Source organism: Glycine soja, chromosome 3, assembly GCF_004193775.1.
Source record: "Glycine soja cultivar W05 chromosome 3, ASM419377v2, whole genome shotgun sequence".
Classification (NCBI taxonomy): Eukaryota; Viridiplantae; Streptophyta; class Magnoliopsida; order Fabales; family Fabaceae; genus Glycine; species Glycine soja.
The window spans coordinates 6,787,278-6,812,037 of NC_041004.1; the positions used below are offsets into that span (position 1 = coordinate 6,787,278).

Below are 24,760 nucleotides of genomic sequence, written 5' to 3' on the forward strand. Positions count from 1 at the left end.
CATCCGTCACGGTTTTCTTGGTTATTAGACCGAGGCTTTCCATCAAAAGCAAATACATGCCTTTATTTGTAAATGATAAACTTGAGAAAGGAGATGAAATATGACCATTACATTTAAAAGTTGTGAGAATTGACTTAAGAACATATCCCAACAGATTTGTGTCACTATAACCTATATCTAAATTATGCAAAATAGTTTTAATTCATTTAATATTATATACCAATTTTAAAAAATCAAATAATTAAAATAAATTTCATTATTAAAGTCATAACTTGAATAAATATATTATAAATATCTATTTAACCACCCAAATAAAAAATAGTCATCCATAACAAAAAATAAAAATCCTTGAATTAAAATTAAATTTGAGATATAACTAAAACAAGAAAAATATTTAGGACAAAGCACTCTCAAACTTTGTCCCTCCTATATCACCAATGAAACATTATACATCAGTCACAAATTTGTAAAGGAACAAGTCTTTGTACAACAGAGAATATTCAGAAAACTTACAACAACATTGCTGACAAAGTTGGTTTTTCCTGCTTCTAAAATCTTAAGAGTAAACAAATTTGAAATCACTAAGAATTTGGAGACACAGGTAGAAAGCAACATGAATTAGATTCAGAAGAAAACAGAAGATTTATACCAACCACTATAGCTCCAACCTAAAAGAGCCAGTCCAGCAACTGCAAGCACTAATCTCAATGAAAATTACACTGTTGAAGGAATAAGTAAAATAGGCTAATAATAAGTCTTGCAAAAGTATAGTTTCTACAAGACTACATTTTATTAAATTATGAGTTTCTGATTGCACAAAACAACTATTATTCTGTAAACAGTCATTGAGGATACACTTGATTATGGATGTGCAAACCATATGGAACGAATCAAACCTAAAACTAAAAGTTAGTGTTTACCTGCCTTGGACACTTGTACCTTCTCTCTTCTTAATTTGTTACAGAATCATCATTGTCAATTGCACGACAATGGGCGTGTACAGGCTTCCTGTTTGTAACAATTAATTCATCTCTATTGGCCAAATCCAGAAATATATTCATGTGGTACTGTTAGAAAATAGCATATGAAACAAGGTATAAGACATAACAAAAAAGGATATCAGACTATGCTATAAGTCTGATTAGACTGTGCATCAGACATGCAACAGAATGATCAGACTATGCAATCAGATTGTCGACCAAGGAAAAAGACTGTAAGATGATGCAGAAAATTGAAGGTTGTGAATCATAAACCAGCAACCTCATACAAATGAAACAGAGCAAACTGACTTGATATACTTCAGTAATGCATATGAAGAGTTACAACAAGTTCTTAAATAAATAAACAAACTATGAAGCCCCAAGTTGGGCAAAGCAAAAGGTACTCATGACTAAGCTAAAAGGGAAAGCACCATTAGCCTACAGCTGCAACTTACTTTTTTTTAGCATAAGCAACCTCTTACCCAACTTTACAAGTTACCACAAAAGCTTTACAAACATTTAATATTAAAAGATAAAATAAAAAGCTCAAATTTTAATGGGTACAAGACTTTAATTAATAAAGTAACAACATCTCTATATTTATTTGCATGTCACATGTAACGTCCTACTCTCTTTTCATTGATGTTGAACATTATTCAAAGCATTGTTGAGGACCTAGTACCTTCATTAAATATTCATCAATTCTCTTCACTGGCTTCAATTTTCTTTCATCAATACTAATATACCTCTTGTCATCTATAAGCTCTGAATGGTCAACCACAGTTTCAACAGTTGATGAAATTGCATCTAATGCCACCACCACCGATTCTTCGACCAATCCTTGGTAATTCTGAATGCCAACGCCACTGCTGATATACTTGAATTGTTCAGCAAGAACCAATACGTGCTTCAATGATTTGCAATCTATGACATCTACAGAGCCACTTTCTATCATGAGAAGCTCCCTCGGATCTAGAACTCTCAGATATCGCTGTCTTCTAAGATTCATGAAGCTTGAAGGCAAGTACCCCATGTCACTTTCGGTTATCCTAAACATTTCGAGCTTGCTTTGACATACAAAAGACGAGGGTTTTTCTTTGTAACAAATGCATCCAAAAGGTCCAACAGTGATATTCTCTGATCTCAGTGAAATTAATTTATGTTTTGTAGACCCTTGAAGGGTGAAAAAACTAATGGAGCTTGTATGGTTATCGATTATCATTTGGGTAAAGGAGCGATAATTTAGCTTCATTATCTTGAGCTTGGTGAGAGAGAAAATGGAAGGAATCACACTAGCCAACTGAGGACAAGCACTGATATCCAATACTTCAAGATTTGTGGCTTCTGAAAGGTTTGGAAGCTCCTTCAAGTTTTTAGAACCAGAGACTTTAACTTCTTTTAAATTCTTCAAATTCTATAACAAAATGCAGACATCACGCACGAACTTATGTTATTAATTTGTAGTATTTGAATTAGGAGACAATTATAACAGGAAGATTTGTTTACCTGTATTCCATCCCAAAGTTTTTCCACCCGGCTATATGACAAGTCCAAGAGAACAAGGTTTTTGGCAGAAAAGTTCTCTGGCAAGGATTTTAGAGGGAAATGCCTCCAAACAATATACCTTAGCTCAACTGAAAAAGATTGAAGTCTGTGAGGAAAATGATCAACGCTACTTTGATGAGGAAAATAATCAACGCAACCTTGATGAGGAAAATGCAAAAATTGTAGTTTACTCATCTTAGTAAATGTGTCAGGGCTTAACTTCAGCTCCCTAATTACTGACAAGTCTGCTCTTATGCTTCTTATGGACTCAGTTCCCTTCCATTATAGTAAAAGAAAAATTTAAAATATCATTAGAAGCCACATTTCCCACAAAAGAATTCAAATGTTAGAAAGAAAAACATCTCATTTTTAATTAAGGCTTTTACCTTATTATTTTTTAATACTTCATAAATGTCATCGGCATCCCATAATCGGCTGCGACTGCCAGGGTCTTCAATAGATTCTTGGCGAACAATCTCCCAACCCATTTCTTGTATGATATCATGCATATACACAATATTATATTTAGAAATGGTTATGAGAGATTTATCTTTCAACCTTTCTAATCCAACAACCACTGAATTATCTCTTTCATTATCTTTCAATAAAACTTTTATGAGGTCCACTTTCACATCCAATCCTATGAAGAAACATGCAAGATCTAAGAAAATCTTTTGTTCTTTGCGATCTAGATCATCATAACTCAATCTCATTGCATTGTAAACATCTGTGTTCGGCATGTTTTTGAGTTTGTCTAGCTGACTTTCCCACACTTCTTTATCTTTTCCACAAAGAAGACCACCCAAAACTTTAAGAACTAATGGAATACCTTGGGCATAACACACCACTCTCTTTGATAATTTATAATACTCCATATCAAAAAGCTTTTGGTTAAAGGCATGTAAGATGAAAAGTTCAAGTGCTTCACTAGGGTTCAATACCCCAACTTGGTATATATCATCAACATGCACTTTATTAGCAATAAGCACTTGCTTGTCTCTAGTTGTTAAAATGATTCTACTACCTGGTCCAAACCAATCATGGTTTCCGAACAATTTTTCTAGTAGATCTGAATCATTTACATCATCTAGAACAATTAAAACCTTCATGCCACCAATCTTTTTCTTGATATAATTTGGCAATCCATTTGCTGTGATCATTTTCACATTTTCTTGTAGTAGTGTAGAAAAAAAAATTTCCTTCAAGGTAATTATTCCATGTCTTCTTATTTCTTCCTTTACATTTACAAAAACACAATAACTGTCATATCCAGAACAAAGTTTGTTTAAAATTTCTTGTGCAATGGTTGTCTTTCCAATACCACCCATACCCCAAATTCCAATAACACGGACGTTGCTTGACTCATGTTGTAGCATTGACTCTACATATTGAATTGATCTGTCAATTCCAACAAGTCCTTTTAAGCTAAGTGGATTCTTATCCAACCTCATTAACTTAAGATTGACCGTGTTGATGATTTCTCCAAGCAGCTCAACTTCATTCCTATACAACAAAATTAGAGATTGAAAATGAAAACCATTGTTTATATATTATTATAACTATATAATTTAATGTCATATAAGCATGAGTTAGATTTCATTTTAAAGTCAATTGACATTAAGTGAAGTTATCCTACTGATATATAAGTTGCATCCAAAATATTGAGGTAGACGATGTGAGACTTTATTTCTAAAACCCAGGGATGGCAAAACAGGTTACCCCAACTTATTTAGCGCCTTCAGCCGACCAAAAATGAGTAAGGACTGGCTGGCCCGCTAAAATTTGGGGGACTTAACATCCTGACTTACCTTGCCAAAAGGTGGGCTAGCAGACTAGCAGGATAGCCCTCTATATTTTACAAAAAGAATTTTAAAAAATCCAACAGAAATGTTTGGACAAGGAACACATCATTTTTCATTTTTTTGTACAAGCACAATAAAGATGCAAACAACACATACACAAATACTGACATATTAGGAAACAAAATCAAATCAAATTTAGAAAGACTAAAACTTGAGAGAGAGAGAGAGAGAGAACTCAGAGCTAGAGGTGACTTTGAGGAACAACGTCATCAATGTGAGACTCAGAGCGAGAGGCACACTGTGAGTCCGTGACTGAGAGCGAGAGCTTTAGACTTTGCAAGTGTTGCCAGAGTGCGACACAAATAAGGACCAAGAGAGAGAGAGTGATTGGACGTGTGACTACAAGGCACAATGGCTTAAGTGTGAGGCACAATGACATCAACATGGTGGGCAACCAAAAGAGAGAGATCAAATAGCATGACTATGAGGCACAACGTCATCAGCATGAGATTGAGAGCGAGAGGCACACCGTGAGTCCATGATTGAGAGTGAGAGGCTTGGACTCTGTGAGTGTTATCGAAGTGTGACACAAAGAAGGACTAGGAGAGAGAGAGAGAGAAAAAAAAATGATCCGACGATGTGACTGGGAGGCACAATGGCATCGGCGTGAGAGTGCATGAGTGTGAGGCATAATGACATTGACATGGTGGACAACCAAGAGAGAAAGACCAAATAGCGTGATCATTGTAAGGCATAATGCTGTCGACATGTGATTGAAAGCAAGAGGAACATTGTGAATCCGTTACTAGCTAGGAGCGAGAAGCTTGGTTGTGAGTGCTGCTAGAATGTGACACAGAGGAGGACTAGGAGAGAGAGAGAGAGCAGTGTTGTGAGGAGAAGACAAATGAAAGTTTAGACAATGAGAGGAGAAGACAAACCCAAACCCAAACTTTTTTTTTTTAATTCACTTCTCATATATTATAAAATATAAAGTATAAGTATTACTAAGAACAAATAAATATGATGGGTTGGTGGGCCAACCCACCTCGCCTTTAATTCTCCCCAACAAGTGGGCTGGTTAAGCCGGATAGGTCAGGACAGTTTGAGTTATCCACCTCGTCCTACCATATTGATCAATGGTGGGCCAACCCACTTGGACCTGCCCGTTTTACCATCCCTACTAACATCATCCTCCACTTGGGCCATAACAAGTGAGCCTAATAGAATAGACAATTTACCAAGATAGGTTATAGGCTTTGATACTACGTTAGATTCCATCTTAAAATCAGAAGTAAAATATACAAAATTTCTTGAGGTTTGGACTTATTACACTTGATACCCATTCCTTTTTGAACCCTACCAAAACCCCCTTAATTTACAAGGGTTTGTTACACCTACACCCCCTAAGTCCCAGAAATTTAAAATGCTAATTAATGTGTGACATGTGATTGGCACATGAGCTTTAATGATTTTTTTTCTTTCAAAAAAACCCTTATCCTCTTCGTGAAGACTGAACATGTTCTGGTGGGGAATTCAGTAGCAGTTCATTCACCAAATGAACCAAAAAAACTAGTGAAGGTGAGGCATGAATATTCAATAATTTTAGGAGACATGAATTCAGTAGTATGCACCATTTTAAATGAGTTGCAACTTGCAAGTCTAAATCACTCTCTATAGCCTATTTTGTAACATCCCATTTTTCGTAGACTAGATTAAAAATGATTTTATAGAAAATAAAGAGGATATTTTATTTATTTATTTGATAAGGAATAAAATATAGTTTGTTTTTATAAAATAATAAAAATAAACAAATAGAGTAAATAATAGGTTGTGAGTACCCTAGGTATAAATAGCGATATGTTAGGTCAGACGGTAGCTTTTATGATTGTTCATCCTCTCAATTCATTTTTTCTCTCCTCCTCCCCAAAAACCCTTACTTTTTCCCGCAGCCCACCAAACTTGTCTCAGAAAAATGATGATCTCGGACTCATTCACTGTTGGATCGTCATGAAATTTAAGCACATGATTCACCACTCATTTCCGAGCATTATCACCGTTAGAAATTTGCAATCATGTCTGAGCTGAGAGGAATTCCTTTCGCATCGTAACCTTTTCTTTTCTCGCATAAACCCAAAAATAGTCTAGTAAAACTATGATCCCGATTTTGTTAACCGTTGGATTTTTCTGAAATTTCGGTATGTTCTTCGAGATTCAATTTCTCACATTTTCACCGTTGGGATTTGCAAGATAATTTTCATGGAGGGAGATAAAGGAATCACACAAAGACAAAACAAATGGAGGTTTCAATCCCTTCTCCGTCTCTCTGACGTTTGGGAATTCTAGCGGAGCAGTCGGAGGAAAAACTGGAGGAATCTTAGGGAATCGTTAGAGATTCCGCTATCACTATCGGAAGACACGTGAGTCCGCTTAGAGGTAAGGGATGAGTTATTCACAATTGGGGATTAGTGAGAATATGCGTAGGGATCCTTAGAGGGTCAAATTGGGGTTTGTTTTTGGGATGTTTTATTATATTGAAATTCTTCTTGTATGATTATGTGAAATTATGTGAGGGATTTTTACTTCCCGTGGATTGAGAAGTATTCTTGTATAATTTGTTTGTGCTTTGAATAATATTAGTGTAATAAATAGTTATATTATAATTATGAAACTATGATTGAAATTGTATATAAGTGATAAATCGAATATATGATGACTTGTAGAATAAGATATTACTTTGATATTATAATATTGTTATGGAGATTGAATATAAGTGCAAAGTTGAATGTGTTAAATTGTGAGATACATGTAAATATAAGATGGTTGATTGTGACATTAATTGTGTTGTGAGCTGTGAGTTATACAATAACCCGACCAGTATTTATATTGAGAAAAATGTTTATGCGCAGTGTTAAAGAAAAAATGTAGGTTCCTAGTTAGGAACCAATGTTAAATTGTAGCGCAATATGCTGTATGGTTTAAAACACGAGTGTGAGGTCGTGAGTATTGTATAATTCATAAGCAATGTCTATGAATGAAATATGTGATGAATTGTGGAATGACATGTTGTTTTGAGATCACAATATTGTTATTGAGATTGAGTAAAAGTGTAAAGTAGAACATGTGTTGAATTGTGAGATACGTGAAAACATGTGATGGTGGATTATGACATTATGAGATGTAAAATTGTGAATGAGTTTTGGTTGTGAATAAGTGTGTGATTAACTCTTGATATGACATTATTTGTGTTGTAAGCTATGAATTGTACAATAACTCGACCAGTGTTATCTTGAGAAAAGTGTTAATGCGCAATGTTAAAGAAAAATTGTAGGTTTCCTATTTAGGAACCAGTGTTAAAGAGAAAATGTAGGTTTCCTATCCAGGAACCAGTGTTAAATTATAGCATAATTGTGTTAAACGTGTTTAAAACACGAGTGTGAGGTCGTGGGTATTGTATAATTCATGAGCAGTGTCTACAAGAAAAAATGATTTTAGGGGTTGGACCTGAATCAGGAGGGAGAGGTCTCGACGGACTCTTCGGAGTGTAGGCCTTGGGAGTCACCCAGTTTGAGTGCTCATTTAAGCCTATGTTGATCCCATATGGTTGGAGCATTCTTGCAAAACACTGTGATCCTGACTGGTCTCCCTATGATTTTACTTAGTGAGAGTGACCTGACATACCCATTGTGTAGTGTGTCTTGTTATGTACTCCTAAGTGCCCCAGGGTAGTTTTTCGCTGACATGGTATCACATTGCATATAGGCTTGAGTTTTAGCATAACTGTCTCATGCGTTTGCTAATTGTTTATTATGAAATTGATGTGTTATTATGTCTTGATCAGAGTGTGTGATTCTTATGTAATGTGATTGATGATTGAAAAGTGTGATTGATGGTTGAAAAGTGAACTTTGAATGACAAAGTGGCGAAATTTCATGAGTTACGTGTAAGTAAGTTTTATTTGGTTTATATGATATGTATATCTAGTTGTCTTGCTTCTCTATTAGTTAGGAATGTGATAACTCACTCCCCGTGTGTTGTTTGTGTTTGGATCCTGTGATGATCTTGAACTTTGTACTTGGGGGAACAGATGACAAGGTGAATTGCTTTAAGGAACCTTGTACTGAAAGACGTCGAGACACAACGCTCTGACAGGATGTGGCATTGGTGTATAGGGTTTTATATTAATTGTATGAAGTCTTAGACGGTCTTGTTTGAACCGAGATGACTTTATTATTTATTTGGACAAGTTTGAATATGATGTAGACGAAAGTGAATGTGAGCCTTTTATCCCTTTGAAAGGCTTGTATTTAAAAATATTTTTTTAAAAAAATACTTTTAATTAATATTTGAATTTTTATTCCTTTGTTAGTATATATGCGAGGGGTAGAGGGTGTCACATATTTAATATTCAATGTTTCTAAATTACCAAAGTAGAATTGTAGAATAAATTAACGAAAAGGAGACAAAAAATAAATTGAACAAAACATAAACAAAAAACCCAATGAAACCCACCACAAATTGAACAAGAATGAATATTCCAAGATGGAAACTAAAAATAGTTCTAATTCAACAAGATTATGCTTATGCTATCCAAAATGGAATTAATCTTTAACAAGATTAAGCCCAAGAATATACATCCCCTCCTCAAACATCCTTTTGAAGCATGATTACACCAATTCATCTCCATCATTAACATTGGCGGCCTCCTCGATGTTCGAATTGTTGTAGTTTGAGACTAGGCAGTCGCGTTAAATGCATCATCGTGTGCGGAGAGGAAAAACTCTATCAATGGCGTGGTGGAACTCAAATCTTGATTTGTCTAGTTCCCACCATTTCTTAGATCTAGATTCATGTAGTTTTTAGATTTGAGTTGTTGTTGTTGTAGTGGTGGTGTTTCATTGTCAGCGTTGGTCGTGAGGGCAACAATGAGAGTGGGGGAGTGGGAACTACAACAGTGTCGTGGCGGAACTAATATCTTGATTCGTGTGGTTCCCACTCGTTTTTAGATATGGATTGTTGTGGTTCTTGTATCTGAACTTGTTGTGGTGGTGGTGGTGGTGGTTGGTCACTGTCACCGGTGGTAATGATGGGAGAATTAGATTTTGATTAGGTCATGAAGGATGTGAAGGGAAAGAATAAAGGAGAGGCCTTAGGAGAGTCAAAGAGTTCACCTCCTTATCTAATGTCCATCGGTCTAGTGACAAGGGCAATTTGGGTTTATCCAAAAAGTAAAATAATTTATTTCTTATTTAGAGAAGTGAGCTAAAAGTAATGTCCAGAAATGAAGGGGCACCAAGTTTAATAAGCCTAAACCTCAAGGTGGATTAATGTAATTTACTCTAAAATCAATTGACATCAAGTGAAGTTATTCAATAAACATATAAGTTACACCCCAAGGAATTAGGACACTTGATGTAGGATTTCCTTCATAATAAGAAGAAAACACTTCAATATATTTTATTTAAGGCTTAAATAACTTTTATGACCCTGGTATATATTCAATTTTTGTTTTGAGTCTCTGATAAAAAATTTTGTTGTTCTAAGTCCCTGATATATTAAAAGTTTTATTTTAAGCCTCTACAATCAGTTAAGTGATTACGTGGCATCATTCCAATGACATATATAATGGAAGAGCCGTTGAGATAGTGTCACATTATCATTTAACTAATGACAAAATTTCAAAACAAATTTTTTAATATATTAAGAACTCAAAATAACAAAAAAAATTATCAAGGATTCAAAACAAAAATCAAATATATATTAAAGATTTCAAACATATTTAAATCTTTATATAACTACACATAAATTCTGGAAGTATATGTTTTTATATAATGACACCATTGTGTTTAGTTAGTAAGACCGATCTAAGGCATGAAACCATTACAAAGATGAAACCGCCGTTATGAGTCATCTTAGGGTAAGGGACCCCAGCGCACGCAAAGGAACTCTACTCTCTAAATGTAACTAACTATCTCTAATTCTTTCTGATTCTCTTCCGTCTTCCCCGCTACTCTTCTTTGAGACTTGAATCTTCATTCGCTACCTTGTGATAAACACTATAGCAACAACCAACAACTAATGCAGAATCTCCCATACATGTAAAATGACCCGTCTGCAGTAATGTTTATTAATTGTCATTTGGAAATTAGAATATATTTAATTGTAATACTTGTTTATAACTTAAACTAGAAGAAAAATAATCTATGCCTACAGACGCTTTTTTGCTACAGACATAAATTAGTGTAGGTAAATCTCAAAAATACTTTTACCTACAAGTGAGTAATGTAGGTAAAACTCAATCACTTGTACCAACCATTATTTGGTGTAGGCAAATTCATTAAAACTAAAAAAATACTTCTACCTACAACTATGTTGTGTAGGTAAAACTTCAAAAAACTTGTGCCTATGGTTGATTAGTGTAGGTAAAACTCAAAAGAATTACTACCTACAGAAGCACAGTGTAGGCAAAATTTTAAAAAACTTATACCTACAACTACGTGATGTAGATAAAACTTCACAAAATTTGTACCTATAATTGGTTGGTGTAGGTATAACCTCAAAAGTCTTATACCTACATTGTTGGTGTAGGTAAAACTCACATAAATTGGAGAATCCAAAGAACATTAACATTAATCAACGAAAATAACCTCAAAAATACTTTTTTTAATAAAAAAATAAAAACTTAAATGGACCAAAATAATTAAATGGACCAAAATAAAAAAATAAAAACTTATAGAAACCAAAATGAAAATTAAGGAGGTGAAAACAAAAACAACCTAATATTGTAGGAACTAAACGATTATTTATGATAAACTATTTAGTTGTTTTGAATTATATACTTAAAAATATTTTGCCTTGTTGTCATGACCTGGTAAGATTTATAATCTGCATTCGTTTAAATAGATCGGCCCTGATCCCAAATTCTATATTCTAACCCTAATTTTACAACTTTCCCTATGACGAAAGTTAACGGCATGGGGTTATACGATTTCCGGCGCCACCGCGTCGCCGAGTATCCGGTGGTGGTGGCACCAGCAGAGTCGAAAGCGGTAGTTCCAAAGACCGGCGGCGGCGACGGCGTTCCGAGCAGCATCACTCTGTCGGAGATTCAGCGCGACCGGCTGACGAAGATTGCGGAGGCGAACTGGTTGAAAAGCGGCGATGCGGGGAGGCCTTAGAAGGACTTCGACCGAATTGTTGGTGAAAGAGGGTTCGAAACCCGTTCCCTTGCAACGTGTCATGATTCTGGAGGTTAGCCAGTATCTGGAGAATTACCTGTGGCCTTATTTCGACCCTCTCACTGCCACCTTCGAGCATGTTATGTCCATCATCATCATGGTCAACGAGAAGGTCTCTCTCCTCTTCTAATAATGTTAATCATTCATTCGTTATATGTATAAAATTCACTCATTGTCTTGTGTGCCTTGCAGTTCCGAGAAAATGTTGCCGCTTGGACTTGCTTCCATGAGAGGAAAGACGCTTTCAAAGGCTTTCTCGAGAGTGTTCTTCGCTTGAAGGAGGTCTCTATCTCTCTCCCTTTCTCATTTCTTTGCTTTTGTGCCTATTTGTCACTTTATTGTTGAGTTAACTTAAGGTTTTAAATTGCAATCCTTCAAATTGTGGCTGCAATTGTGGTTGCAGATAGTTCAAAAAACCTTATTGTTGAGTTACCTAGTTTTTATGATAAATGCCTTTCAGGTATACTGCCACTGCACTTTGTCTTTTACTTAAGTTTTACATGATGTTTGTTGGCTTTAATAAAACATGTGTGTTTGCTTGATTGGTGTGTAAGTTTATCCTATCATTGAAGGAGAGATTTACATTATTATTGAGTTACTACTGCTTTACATAGTCATTATATTTTCAACAAATTTAGATCCCTCAACTACAGTTGAAGTGATGTTCGTGAGAAACCTCATAGAAGAATTTCTGGAGGTCTTAATTTGTTAAGAAGTTTTAATCTTTAATACAATCTATAAATGTTTTCCCCTACAACAAAATATTTTTACTTGAAAGTAGTTAGCTGAACTTCTTTTGTTTTTGTTGTCTTTCTTTTCTTTTTAGATACTGGATTCACAGGTATTTCCCCTGAAACAATTATCTGGTGAGGACGATGAACTTATTGATGCTACTAGTTTGGGGCTAGTTAATGATGCCTGTGTCCTGTACTGTGAGAGGTTTATGGAATTTCTAATTGACCTCTTGAGTCAATTGACAACGAGGAGGTATTCTGTTATGACTATCTGCAATCTCTCTCATTTAAGGGTTAAGTTATTTTGTTTAATACTATGTATTGTATGTTTCTAGTTTTATGCATATTTTTATTTTGCAAGTGTTATTAATGATGACCATGTTGCTTCCATATTTTAAATTGGGAAATTTTTTATTCTTTCCTAGCAATTATGGTTGAACTGAAAAATCATCCATGTGGTAAGTTATATATAGGACCACGTCAAAGCTATTAGTGGAAGGGTGAATCAGGATGGCAGTGCTGTCTGTCAACGTCACCCAACTGCGATCCACTCACTTATAGAATAGAATGAGCCAAACAACAACGATGACGCGTTCAAACTTTTATTTAAATTAAATCAGCAATGAATATTATTAAAGGAAAACGCGTTCAAACTATTATTATATCCAGTAGTAATAGTAATACCCATTCTATTCTGGTCCCTCCACAAGCTCCCATACTTTTCCTTACTCCACCAGTGCTATTATTTAATTTAATTTAATTACATAGGTCTTAGAGTGGAAGAAGTTTAACGGGTAACAATATAAAATCAACATTTATTTTCTACTTTCAATTTTTACAATATTAACTAACTAGCTATAACTATTCTTTCCCTTAAATAGTTTCAAATAAAAAGGAAATGAACTAGTAACCAGTAAAGCTTTCATAGAATGAAATACAATAGCAGTTACTTGCAAAGAAGGAAAGTTAAGTGGCTTGTTTTAAACAAAATTTACCTTTTAATTTATTTAATCAATTTTTTAAACTAGACTATAATTTATTTAATTAAATTAGATATGTTTGGTAAATATTTTTTTCCCTAACTTATAATGTTTTTTAAATGTTATTTGAGGTTGTGTTTGAACCCAGTTCTTTTATCAATATTTTAAGATGTATTTTTATTTATCATTTCTTTTCATGTTATATTATTTATTTTAACAAAATATAGTTTTTAAAATCATATTATTTATTTTCATTACAACAGTATTTGATAAAATATTTATTTGATGTCAGATAACTTTATTATCATATATAGTCATTGCACAAGATCCTTTAATTAATATAAATATTCAATGATAAGTGAATAGTCGTGACATGGACAACAGAATTCATGAACATACTCTTTAATTCATTAACATTCTTGGAATAATATAATTGGCTAGATTTTAAAGATTCCTTATGAATGATTTTTGAGGAAGGAAACCTTATGAATGATTTTTCTGTTACTATGTATTGTATGAGGAAGGAAACCTTATGAATGATTTTTCTGGAAAGATAAAACGTGATGAGTGAAAGCCACCAAAGGGGGAACTGAGAACAGTAACTGTGGCTTTGGATACAGCTCAATACCACATGGATGTAAGTAATATTGCCGAAAAAGGGGCAGAAGATGTTTATGGTACATTTAATGTGTTGATGAGGAGGAAGCCAAAAGAAAACAATTTTGAAGCCATCCTAGAATCAATAAGGGATTTAATGAATGAATACTGTATTGTTCCCAAGTGGTTGGAAAACATTTTTCTTGGTTATGGGGATCCTTCAGCTGCACAGTGGACTAATATGCCTGATATATTGGAGACAGTAGATTTCAAAGACACTTTTGTTGATGCTGGTCACTTAAAAGAAAGTTTTTTGGATTATGAGGTTAGTATTTCATTTTCAAATTCATAGAAGTTATTGTTGCATGGTTGTGATTGATGTCTTCCATTATGAATTAGTGTATGAAACTAAGGTATTGATGTGACTTTCCTCTCACTGTATTCTTCAGGTGTCTTTTGTTAATCCTGATGGCTTAGGAAATTTGAATCCAAGGCCTCCTTTTAAGATCAAGCTTCCCCGAACACTCAAACCAAACAATGGTGCTCTTACTGGGCATGCAATATCTAATTCTGGTGCAACAAATGAAATCAATGTGGTTGATGCTAATTATCAGAAAGAAGCACTAATTATTGAGACATATACTCCTCCAGATCCTGGCCCCTATCCTCAAGATCAGCCTAAACAAAATTCAGTTCGATTTACTCCCACCCAGGTGAATTCAGCTCTTGATCTCAATCATATACTGTCACTTTTCATGCATAATGATTTTTCTTTTAATCTTTCTCTGCCCCCCTGCTTTCCTCACAATAGTTGAATCTGAGTATTTGACCAAAATCCAATTGATTCATATGGCTAAATTGATGCATGTGGAATGCAAAAATACAATGCTTGTGTTTCTTGATCCAGTACATATTAAGTATGTAGTGTAGTTAGCATCACAAGTCATGTCCTATTTCCCTTTGTACTGTCGCCTCGTCAGTAATATGAAATGGATGATCAGTGTGCCATGATATATTTTAAAAGTTTTGACAAGAATAAGGAGTCCATGATTTTGTGACAATGTAGATTCATGTTACCCTTAAATTTGTTAACGAATAGGATTGTGTTTACCATTACTTGTTGATGTTTTGCTGATGGTTGTTTTAAAGAAATTTCCATTGTTGATATGCAAAGAAATTGGAAAGTTCTTTTTGGCCACGTTGGCTTTCTGTTTTCTTTGTACTTTCTGTCAGTGGGTGCAGTTGAGGAGAGCAAGGAAAAAAGCACTTGGTTCACACATTTTAAAAAATTTTGAGGCCTTCCTGTTCTTCCTTTCTCTCTAGCTGCAGTTCAACTGCAGGTGATCAAAATCCCCCATATATACTTCCCCACATGTACTTTATGTCTTTATCCTCTTATTTATATTCCCTATCTATGAGTATTGGATAAATATTAATAATAGTGTGAAATGTTCCTATCAAGCAGGTTGAAGCAATCATCTCTGGCATTCAGCCTGGTCTAACTATGGTTGTGGGGCCACCTGGTACAGGAAAGACTGATCAATAAAGTGTAATTAGGAACTAGTTTTATTATTATTATATGACATTTACCTACAGAAGACCGTAGGTACAAGTAAATTGATTTTTACCTACCGTTAGAGATTATAGGTATAAATTAATATCTTTTACCTACACATTTGAAATAGTAGGTGTTAACTATAGTGATAGTTAAATTTGACTGTAGGTAAAAATATATCCGTAGGTAAAGCCTATAGTGACAGACTAATAGTCTGTCACTATATATCCCCTCAAAGTTGACGCAAAAAACGTCTGTAGGACAAAGTCCTTTATACATCTACCTACGGATTTTGGACTTCTAGTGATAGATTTTGACTGTAGGTAAAAGTCATTTTTCTTGTAGTAATTTATTAAATTGTAGCCTGGTTTGTGCAATCTAAACCTTAGCGTGAGCCAATTGCAGGTTGACTAATATTTGAAAGTAATATCCCGGCAAAAACAATCTAGATAATATAGGTTGAGTCTTTTCTTAGAGTGTTTAACTTTTTGAGTTTCATATCTTTTTTCTTAAAAAAAGAAACTTAGCCAAACACTATTTCAAGAAAGCAAATTTTGATCAAGTTAATAGGGAGAGCGACCTTTTTCAAAAAAAAATAAAAAATAAAAAAAATAGGGAGAGCTTTTTTTTCTATAGCTATAGGAAGCTTATTCGTTGAATCCTATCTTAGAATCCCAACTCGACCAACAGAATATTTTCTTTTGAGTTTTCTACTGGCTTTTCATTTTGAATGATTCACTAGCTTTCTCATTAAATAATTAAAACAATTTTAATTTATCTTAAATAATGCTAATTTATTTTGAGGGCTTAATTTATTTTTAAATTATTTATTTTAAATATTTAAACATTTTTTTTAAATTTTAATTACATGAAATAAAAAATGCTAGTAAAATGAGTAACTATACATATAGTTAAATTAAGTATTCATATTATACATATTTATCTCTTTAAATTTAATTTTTAAATTTTAATTTGTAGTGAAGTCTTCGAATTTTAATTACAACAATATATTTATTTAATAGTTATTGTTAAATTTTTTTATTGAATTTTAATGATATGGACATTATCAAAATTTCTTAAATAAATCATTTTTTATCTTCCCAAACTATTAAAAAACAATAATTTTTTGTAATTATTACTTAAACTTATTTAATTAATATTATATATGCTAAATATGTATATATCATATCTAGAATTAAATTCATTAATTAAATTTTTTAAATTCATTCATTCCATGGAAAGGATGTTAGTAAAATGAGAAAATAGTATAGTTAAATAAAATTTTGGTATTTTAAAATATTTAAATTTGTGTTCTTTAAATTTAATTGAGATTTTCAGTTATATTAATTTTTAATATATTTTAAGATTTTAAATTCTCAATTACAACAATATGTTTATGAAATACTTTTTGGAATTATTTTAATTATATTGACATTATTGAAATTTATTTAAATAAATCATTGATATCTTCTAAAAATGTTGTTGAACTATAATATAGAAGTTTTAAATATTTTAACTTTTGTAATTTTAAAACTTAAATTTATTTAATTGATACAATAAATAATAAAATAATTGTAAATAAATATATTTTTCAATTAAAAAAATTATTGTTGAAATTTTTAAATGTGTATCATTAAATATTTTTATGTACTTTTGCTATCATTAAATTAATTTTACGTTATATTTTTCATCTGTATCAATATAAACATCCACTAAGTGAGGCATTTAGTTTTAGATAAATTTATTTTTTAATTTTTTTCACGAAACAACTTTAGCTTAAAAGAAACATTAAAATTTAAAAATAAAGAAAAATAAAAACTATCAAACAATATCTATTTTATTTTATTTCTTAATTACACTATTTATCCTCAACTTTTTACTTTTACTAAATTTTATCCCAACAAATTATTTGTGTGTAAAAGTTGATGGTAGAATTTGATAAATATAAAAACATAGGACTAAAATTTGCCAAAAATTAAAAAGAAAAAATTGGGAAAAAGTAAAAAAAAAAAAAAGAAAAAAAGTGAAACTATATGGTAAAGTTCGCAAGTTTCTTAAATATAAGGGGTAAAACGCGCAAAATTTATTTGGCGAGGTAAAATTTGCGAGAAATATAAAGTTGAGCGATAAAAAAAATATGATTAAGCTTTTATTTTTGAAGTTCTTATTTTAAGTTTTTAAATTAAAGTGATTTTATGAGAAAAAAATGTTGGCAAAAAAAAATTAAAGGTTGACGCTTTTCACTATTAAGCAACTTGTGATAATTATAGCCACGAACATAACAAATAAATATAATATGTTAGAATGTAATTAAAATAGCTAGTTTTAGTGGATACACTTTAGAAATAGCTTTTTGACTCCTTCATTATAAAGGGGCTGATTTGAACAACAGAACTTGAATTCTCTCATTTTTGTGTGTGAATCTGCTATTTTCTAACAAACTGGTATCAAGAGTCAAGGTTTGAATTGTGGGATCCTTGCAACACACACGATGGGATCAATTGCGCGCGAATCTCTCAGCAAATCTTCTCGTTCTCAATGGAAAGAACTGGGATCGGTGGTGTGTGCAGATGAAGGCAATTCTGGGCTATCAAGAAGTCGTAGAAAATCGTTGAAGAATGTTATCCAACGCTCACTGAAGATTCCATAGATGCACAAAAGGCGCTTCACAAAAAAAAACAAGAAGAAAGATTGCAAGGCGACCTTCCTCATTCATCAATGTGTTGATGAGGCACACTTTGAGAAGATTGCAGGCGCTGCAACTTCACAAGAAGCGTGGAAGATCCTGGAGAAATGCAATGAAGGCGCAGAGCAATTGAAGAAGGTGAGATTACAGACGATGAGGCGTCAATACGAATTGATGTAAATGGAGAATAATGAAAAGATAGCTGAATTTTTTAACAGAATCATCACTCACACGAATGCTATGAAGAATTGAGGTGAGAAAATTTCACATCAATCAATTGTAGAAAAGATTCTGAGAACACTCAATCCTAAATTCGGCCACATTGTCGTAGCCATTGAAGAATCCAAGAAGCTCGAGGAACTAAAGGTAGAAGAACGTCAAGGTTCTCTCGAGGCACATGAGCAGAGACTATTTGAAAGAGGTTCAGAGAAGCCTGATGATCATCAAGAACTACAGGCTCATACATCAAGAAGAGGAGGCCACAACCCCAAAGGAAATTTCTGAGGTCAAGGTCGTAGGAGAAATTCCAGAGGTGGCTTTGGAAGAAACATTCAAAGCCAAGATCAAGGAAAGATTGATCAAGATCAACAAGAAAGCTCCAATAGAAGAGGGAGTTTTAGTAATTGGCGAGGAGGAAAGAAAAAGGTTGTTGATAGAAAAAGAATTAAATGCTTTAATTGTAATCGGATTAGACATTTCTCCATAGAATGTGTAGCTGCACCAAGTCATACAAATCATCGAGGGAGTCAATCACATAATGATCATCAGGTATGGCCAAAGAAGAGAGTGAAGAAAACCCTGAAGAATAACCTTTGATGTTGATGATGATCACCAATCCAGAATCCCACAACAATGAAATTTGGTACATAGATTCTGGGTGCTCAAATCACATGACAGGACATCGTGATTGGCTTGTTAATTTTGATGCAAGGAAGAGCACAGTAAGGTTTGCAGACAATAGAGTCATTCGGGTTGAAAGTGTTGGGAATGTGTTAGTCACAAGGGAAGATGGAAGACAAGTAGTGATCTTAGATGTGCTCTATGTCCTTGGAATGAAGAGCAACTTGATCATTATGGGTCAGCTCTGGGAGAAAGGATTCTCAATGAATATGATTAGTGGTTTTTTGGAAATCTATGACACAACAAAGAGAATGATACTGAAAGCTCCTTTGGCCAGAAATAGGACCTTCAAGGTAAGCCTAAACACCATTGAATCTCAATGCTTCTCTGTTGCTACACTATCAGATGACTCATGGTTATGGCATCTAAGGTTAGGCCACTTAAATTTCAAAGATTTAAGCTCGTTGAGATCAAAAGATATGGTATCTGGTCTTCCCTCAATTGTGACTCCAAAGAAAATTTGTGACAACTCTTGATCAGCATGCAAGCCAGAACCTCTTTTAGTTTATACACTATGTCCAAAGCCAGTGATGTTCTACATGTTGTCTACTCAAATGTTTGTGGGCCATTTGATGTTCCATCATTGGGGGGAAATAAATATTTTGTATCATTTGTGGATGATCTTAGTAGAAAATTGTGGCTATATTTGAATAAGACTAAGAGTGAAGTGGTCAACACCTTTAAAGGATTCAAGGCTCTAGTAGAAAAACAGTCTGGGAAGTGTATTAAGATTCTGAGAACAGATGAAGGAGGAGAATTCATGGCTGGTGAACTGGAAAGCTTCTACAAGGAACATGGAATAATACATGAAATAACTACTCCCTACACTCCCTAACACAATAGGATTGCAGAAAGAAGAAATAGGACTATATTAAATATGGTAAGAAAAATGCTCATGCAAAAGAATCTTCCTCATAGCTTTTGGGGTGAAGTAACCATGACTGTTGCTCATGTTCTAAACAGATGCCCTACTAAAAGGCTTGACTCAATAGTCCCATAAGAAGCATGGTCTGGTAGCAAGCCTTCTGTCAAGCATTTCAAAATCTTTGGTTCATTATGCTACAGACATATTCTAGATCAAAGGAGAAAGAAGCTTGATGACAAAAGTGAACCAATGATCTTTGTAGGTTACACAAAACAAGTTCTCTTTAGTAGAGATGTTTATTTTGATGAATCTAATTCATGGGGTGAGTCACAACCTATAACTGAAATAATTCCAAAATTGCAGTTTGAATGGGAAGAATACAACTCAGTAGGAGAAACCACTCAAGAGACAACAAATGTTGAATCTCAGGTAGTGAATAACAAACCTACAAGAAACAGAAACTTTCCATCAAAACTTTTATATTATCAAGTTTATCCTGATAATGCTATCTTAGATTATGGTGATTTAGTTCAACACCTGGCACTTATGGTTGATGTGGAACCTATTAGTCTTGATGAAGCCATCATAAGCAAAGTATGGAAATCGACTATGGAAGAAGAATTGAAGAGTATTGAGAAGAATCATACCTCGGAAATGGTAGAATTACCTCAGAACAAGATTCCTATTGATATCAAATGGGTTTTTAAAGTTAAACTCAAACCAGATAGATCAGTTGCCAAGCATAAGGCTAGACTGGTAGCTAAAGGTTTCATGCAGAAGAAAAGGATAGATACTCAGAGGTGTTTGCTCCTGTAGCTAGATTGGAAACTGTGAGGTTGATTGTAGCTTTGGCGAGTTTGAGAATTGAAAATTATGGCAGCTGGATGTTAAATCAGCTTTCCTCAATGGAACACTTGATGAGGAAGTGTTCATTGCACAACCTCTTGGATTCATAAGTAAAGGGAATGAACATAAGTTTCTGAAATTAAGGAAGGCTCTATATGGCTTGAAACAAGCACCTAGGGCTTGGAACAAAAGGATTGATACTTTCCTTCACAGTGTTGGTTTTCAGAAATGTTCAGTTGAGCATGGAGTTTATGTTAAGGCTGCAAGTTCCACTGAAATCTTTCTTATTTGCTTATATGTGGATGACCTATTGATTACTAGTAGTAGTTCAACTAGTATTGAGTTACTCAAGGAAAGCTTAAAGAAGGAATTTGAAATGACAGACTTGGGAATCCTATCATATTTTTTGGGATTAAAGTTTGCTTATACTGAAAAGGGAATGTTTATGCACCAGAAGAAGTACATTTCAGAGGTACTAAAGAAGTTTAATACAATGGAGTGTAATCCTACAGAAACTCCAGCTGAATTAAATGTGAAGCTTGTAAGAAGTGAGAATGAGGCTTCAGTTGATGGGACCTTGTTTAGGCAGATTGTTGGTAGCCTGAGGTTTATCTGTCATAGTAGACTAGAAATTGCCTTCAATGTTGGACTTGTGAATGACCCTAGAGAACCACATTTGTTAGCTGCTAATAGAATCTTGAGATATCTAAAGGGAACTCTGGGATATGGAATCATTTTTCCCCATCAAATCAAGAAGGATGGGAGTCTACACCTTGAAGCCTATTTTGATTCTGATTGGTATGGTAATTTGGTTGATAGGAGAAGCACTATGGGACAAGTCTTCCTGTTGTCTGGATCTCCTATATCCTGGAGCTCAAAGAAGTAAATAGTAGTCGCACTGTCAACTTGCGAAGCAAAATACATTGCAGCATGTTCAACTGCTTGTTAGGCACTATGGTTATCTTCCTTGCTTAGTAAGTTGAAGGTGTTTGTTGGTAACTCTATTGAATTGCTTGTGGACAGTAAATCAGCTATAGCCTTAGCCAAGAATCCAATATCTCATGGTAGAATCAAACATATAGACACCAAGTTTCACTTCCTTAAGGATCAAGTGAACAAGGGTAGAGTCAAGTTGAAGCATTGTAGGACAAAAGTGCAATTGGCAGATATAATGACTAAGTCATTGAAGATTGAAAGGTTTAAGAAGTTGAGAGAGTACCTGAACGTAGTTTGTTTGTAAGCTTTTGAATCAAAAGGGGGTGTTAGAATGTGATTAAAATAGCTAGTTTTAGTGGATATACTGTATAAATAGCTTTTTGACTCCTTCATTATAAAGGGGCTGATTTGAATAACAAAACTTGAATTCTCTCATTTTTGTGTGTGAATCTGCTATTTTCTAACATAATAAACTAATTTTTTTAATTACAGATATTTTTTTTCCTTATATTTGAGAGGAAGTAAACATAAACAGAGAAAAACAAAATAGAGCACTGATTATGGGCGTTGGGGAGCTTACTTGTAATCAAAAGACTTTATTCCTGATAAATCAGCAGCTTTCTTCAAAGCATGTCTCCAGTTTTGCACTGTTGTCAAATTATATTTCTTTTCATGTTCAGCAAGAGCTTTTTCATAACTCCCCTTTTGATGTCGTACATCTGTGGGATTTACATGGTAGAAAACAGGTATCACAGTTTGTCCATATGTCTCCCTGCACTCAATTATTTTCACAAGTTCTTCTAGACACCAACGCGAAGAGGAGTAGTTTCCAGAGAATATGGTCAAGGAAATCAATGATCCTTGAATTGCTCCAACAAGTGATGGCCATATTTCATCTCCCTTCTCAAGTTTATCATCTATGAAGGCATGTATCTGCTTTTGATGAAAAGCCTCAGTCAAATAACCAAGAAAACCGTGACGGATGTCCTCCCCCCTGAAGCTAACAAAAACATCATACTTTATTTGAGGACTATTATCTGATATTTCACCCGTCAATCCCGAGATAAGCATGAGATCACAAAGAAGAAGAACAACATATTTTATTTGAGAAGCTCCGGAAGAAGAATATGCCATTGAATCTGATCACAAACTGTATCTGGCTCGTTCTTGTTTTGATCTGCAAAAGAATGTCACAATATTATTAAAGGGAGCACAATATGCTATTGAAAAAGAACGACTAGTATGTACTCAAATAAGAAATTTTATCTTATTATTAGATCTTTTTCCATTTCATTCTTCTACGCCTTATGTTTGATCCAAATTGAAAATATCACTGTAAAGCAATTACTTACCTCTCGAATGATTTTACCCAACTGATGTTTTGGCATACGAGGGATCAGATTTTTAACTAAAGCTTACATGTGTAAAGCCATAACCTGCCGAGACCTGCAATTTAAAGTTCCAAAATTAACACATTGTATAGGGGTACCCAAAAAATAGCAGCATATAAAATTTTTTAATTTCATTAAAATCCAAAGTATTTAAAAAGTTATTAAGTCATTACTACTTCGGATCACTTATTTCTTATAAAAAATATTTTTTTTTTTTAATTTCATTACAATCCAAACTTGTATTGTAGTACAGTGGCTGAGGTCCTTCTCGGTACAAAAATTAAAATAAAAAAGGCATGTTACTGTTTTGATATATCTGTATGAAAACTATGCATCTTCCAAGTATGAATGGGGAAATTGATAATTGGCAACAACTTGAAAGAACATTAAATTTGGAATTGATGTTACGTAACCCTATTTAAATTCTTGGAAATTTACAACCATTCGTTGGTATATATGGTTTCACTTTCTTCCACGTGCGTCTCAACTCTCAATTATCTTAATTTATTGAAAATTTATGACGGTGAACTGTACTTGAAATTTAAAAATATTTTTTTAGTCTTTCAATTTTGATAATTTTTTTGTCCCTAACATAATAAATTGATCACTTTATGATAATTTTTAATACTTTGTGGTGAGTATTTTTTAGTACTTTGAGACAGTTTTAAAATATAAATTCAAGTAGTTAAAATAAAAATTAATTTTTGTGTGCTAAAAATCGTAATAAAGTATGAATTTATTATCTGAAAGACTAAGAATAATTTGTCAAAATTTAGGGAAAAAAAATTAAACATTAGATGTAACTCCTTAGACGAATCACATCGATACATCTGTGAGACTATATAATTTCATATAACTTAAAGTAATAATTAGTATTAGCTATACCAACAAGATGTATTTATTTTTTTTAATAACGTATCACATAAAAACTTAACAATTAAGCATTTTTAGCTTACCACATAAAAACTCCACAATTCTTTTGGTTTTTTTTTTTTATGAGTGAGGTACGTCCTTCAAGTTTAAGGTTATTGGTCAATCAAAACCGTGAGTGTCGGTACAAATATTCCTTAGTTATAATAAAAAAAATCTCTAGGGATATATTTATTGAATATCCATTAGTTTTCAAACCAAAAAACATGAAAACATGTATAATATCTTGTTTTTGGGTTCGCCGTAGTTTGTGGGGCACTAGCCCTACAATTAGTGTCAATCCCTATTCTCTAACGAGGAGTTTGAATGTGTTTTAGTTTTTTTTATTAATTCTTAAAAATTGAATTATAAAAATAATATTGAAAAACTATTTTTAAATCATAGAAATGATAGTAGATGTAAAAGGATAAGAGGGGGTGAATTAATTTTCCACTAACAAACTTTTAATCCCCTTCTAAATGATAGACTTAAAATGCACAAGAAGAAACAACAATCAATTTAATAATGTTCTTTAAACATGCAAGAAAAAATTAATTGCAATAAAATAAATGAGATAAGGGAAGAGAGAAATGCAAACAAGATTTATACTGGTTCGGCCACTTCTCGTGCCTACGTCCGGTCCTCAATCAATCCACTTGAGATTTTCTACTCTCTTTGTAAAAATCCTTTTACAAAGTCTGAACCACACAGGGCAACCCTTTCCTTGTGTTCAGGAATCCTTACAACTTAAGAGACCCTCGATCCCTTAATCAATCTCTTTGAATAAGAAAAAGAAGAA

The 24,760-nt window shown here is 33.5% G+C and overlaps 2 protein-coding genes across 8 annotated transcripts; one reads left to right on the forward strand and one right to left on the reverse strand.

The window, feature by feature from the left end:
- Nucleotides 1–345: 345 nt before the first annotated feature.
- LOC114406074 (disease resistance protein RPP5-like) lies at nucleotides 346–23,140 on the reverse strand. 3 transcript variants are annotated; one of them, XM_028368648.1, is made up of 7 exons: nucleotides 23,014–23,140; nucleotides 22,242–22,838; nucleotides 2,912–4,028; nucleotides 2,681–2,801; nucleotides 2,487–2,653; nucleotides 1,663–2,394; nucleotides 346–1,067 (listed from the first exon to the last, which is right to left on the reverse strand). In XM_028368648.1, the coding sequence occupies exons 2-7, from the start codon at nucleotides 22,793–22,795 to the stop codon at nucleotides 951–953; spliced, it is 2,808 nt and encodes a 935-aa protein (XP_028224449.1). In that variant the 5' UTR covers nucleotides 22,796–22,838; nucleotides 23,014–23,140; the 3' UTR covers nucleotides 346–950. The 3 variants fall into 3 exon arrangements, with proteins under 3 accessions (XP_028224449.1, XP_028224448.1, XP_028224450.1); XM_028368647.1 differs by having other exon boundaries at nucleotides 2,487–2,801; XM_028368649.1 differs by having other exon boundaries at nucleotides 346–1,008; nucleotides 2,487–2,801; nucleotides 23,014–23,139.
- Nucleotides 11,247–15,838, forward strand: LOC114406075 (RNA helicase aquarius-like). Of its 5 annotated transcripts, none has more exons than XR_003665359.1 (6): nucleotides 11,251–11,674; nucleotides 11,755–11,844; nucleotides 12,389–12,549; nucleotides 13,801–14,198; nucleotides 14,323–14,586; nucleotides 15,339–15,838. XR_003665359.1 is itself a non-coding variant. In XM_028368651.1 (5 exons), exons 3-5 carry the CDS (start codon nucleotides 13,908–13,910, stop codon nucleotides 15,417–15,419), a joined length of 636 nt encoding a protein of 211 aa, XP_028224452.1. In that variant the 5' UTR covers nucleotides 11,248–11,674; nucleotides 11,755–11,844; nucleotides 12,389–13,907; the 3' UTR covers nucleotides 15,420–15,838. The 5 variants fall into 5 exon arrangements, 2 of the variants coding, with proteins under 2 accessions (XP_028224451.1, XP_028224452.1); XR_003665360.1 differs by having other exon boundaries at nucleotides 11,252–11,674; nucleotides 13,830–14,198; XM_028368651.1 differs by having other exon boundaries at nucleotides 11,248–11,674; nucleotides 12,389–14,198.
- Nucleotides 23,141–24,760: the final 1,620 nt, after the last annotated feature.

What these genes read in the sequence shown, in the direction of transcription:
- LOC114406075 (XM_028368650.1), top strand. Translation starts at nt 13,908, where the DNA reads ATGGATGTAAGTAATATTGCCGAAAAAGGGGCAGAAGATGTTTATGGT. An exon ending in AAAGTTTTTTGGATTATGAG is followed by an intron (nt 14,199 to 14,322) that starts GTTAGTATTTCA and finishes TGTATTCTTCAG; the next exon opens with GTGTCTTTTGTTAATCCTGA.
- LOC114406074 (XM_028368647.1), bottom strand. Translation starts at nt 22,795, where the DNA reads ATGGCATATTCTTCTTCCGGAGCTTCTCAAATAAAATATGTTGTTCTT. An exon ending in AAGTATTAAAAAATAATAAG is followed by an intron (nt 2,802 to 2,911) that starts GTAAAAGCCTTA and finishes CTATAATGGAAG; the next exon opens with GGAACTGAGTCCATAAGAAG. An exon ending in TTGATGAATATTTAATGAAG is followed by an intron (nt 1,068 to 1,662) that starts GTACTAGGTCCT and finishes ATTTTCTAACAG; the next exon opens with TACCACATGAATATATTTCT.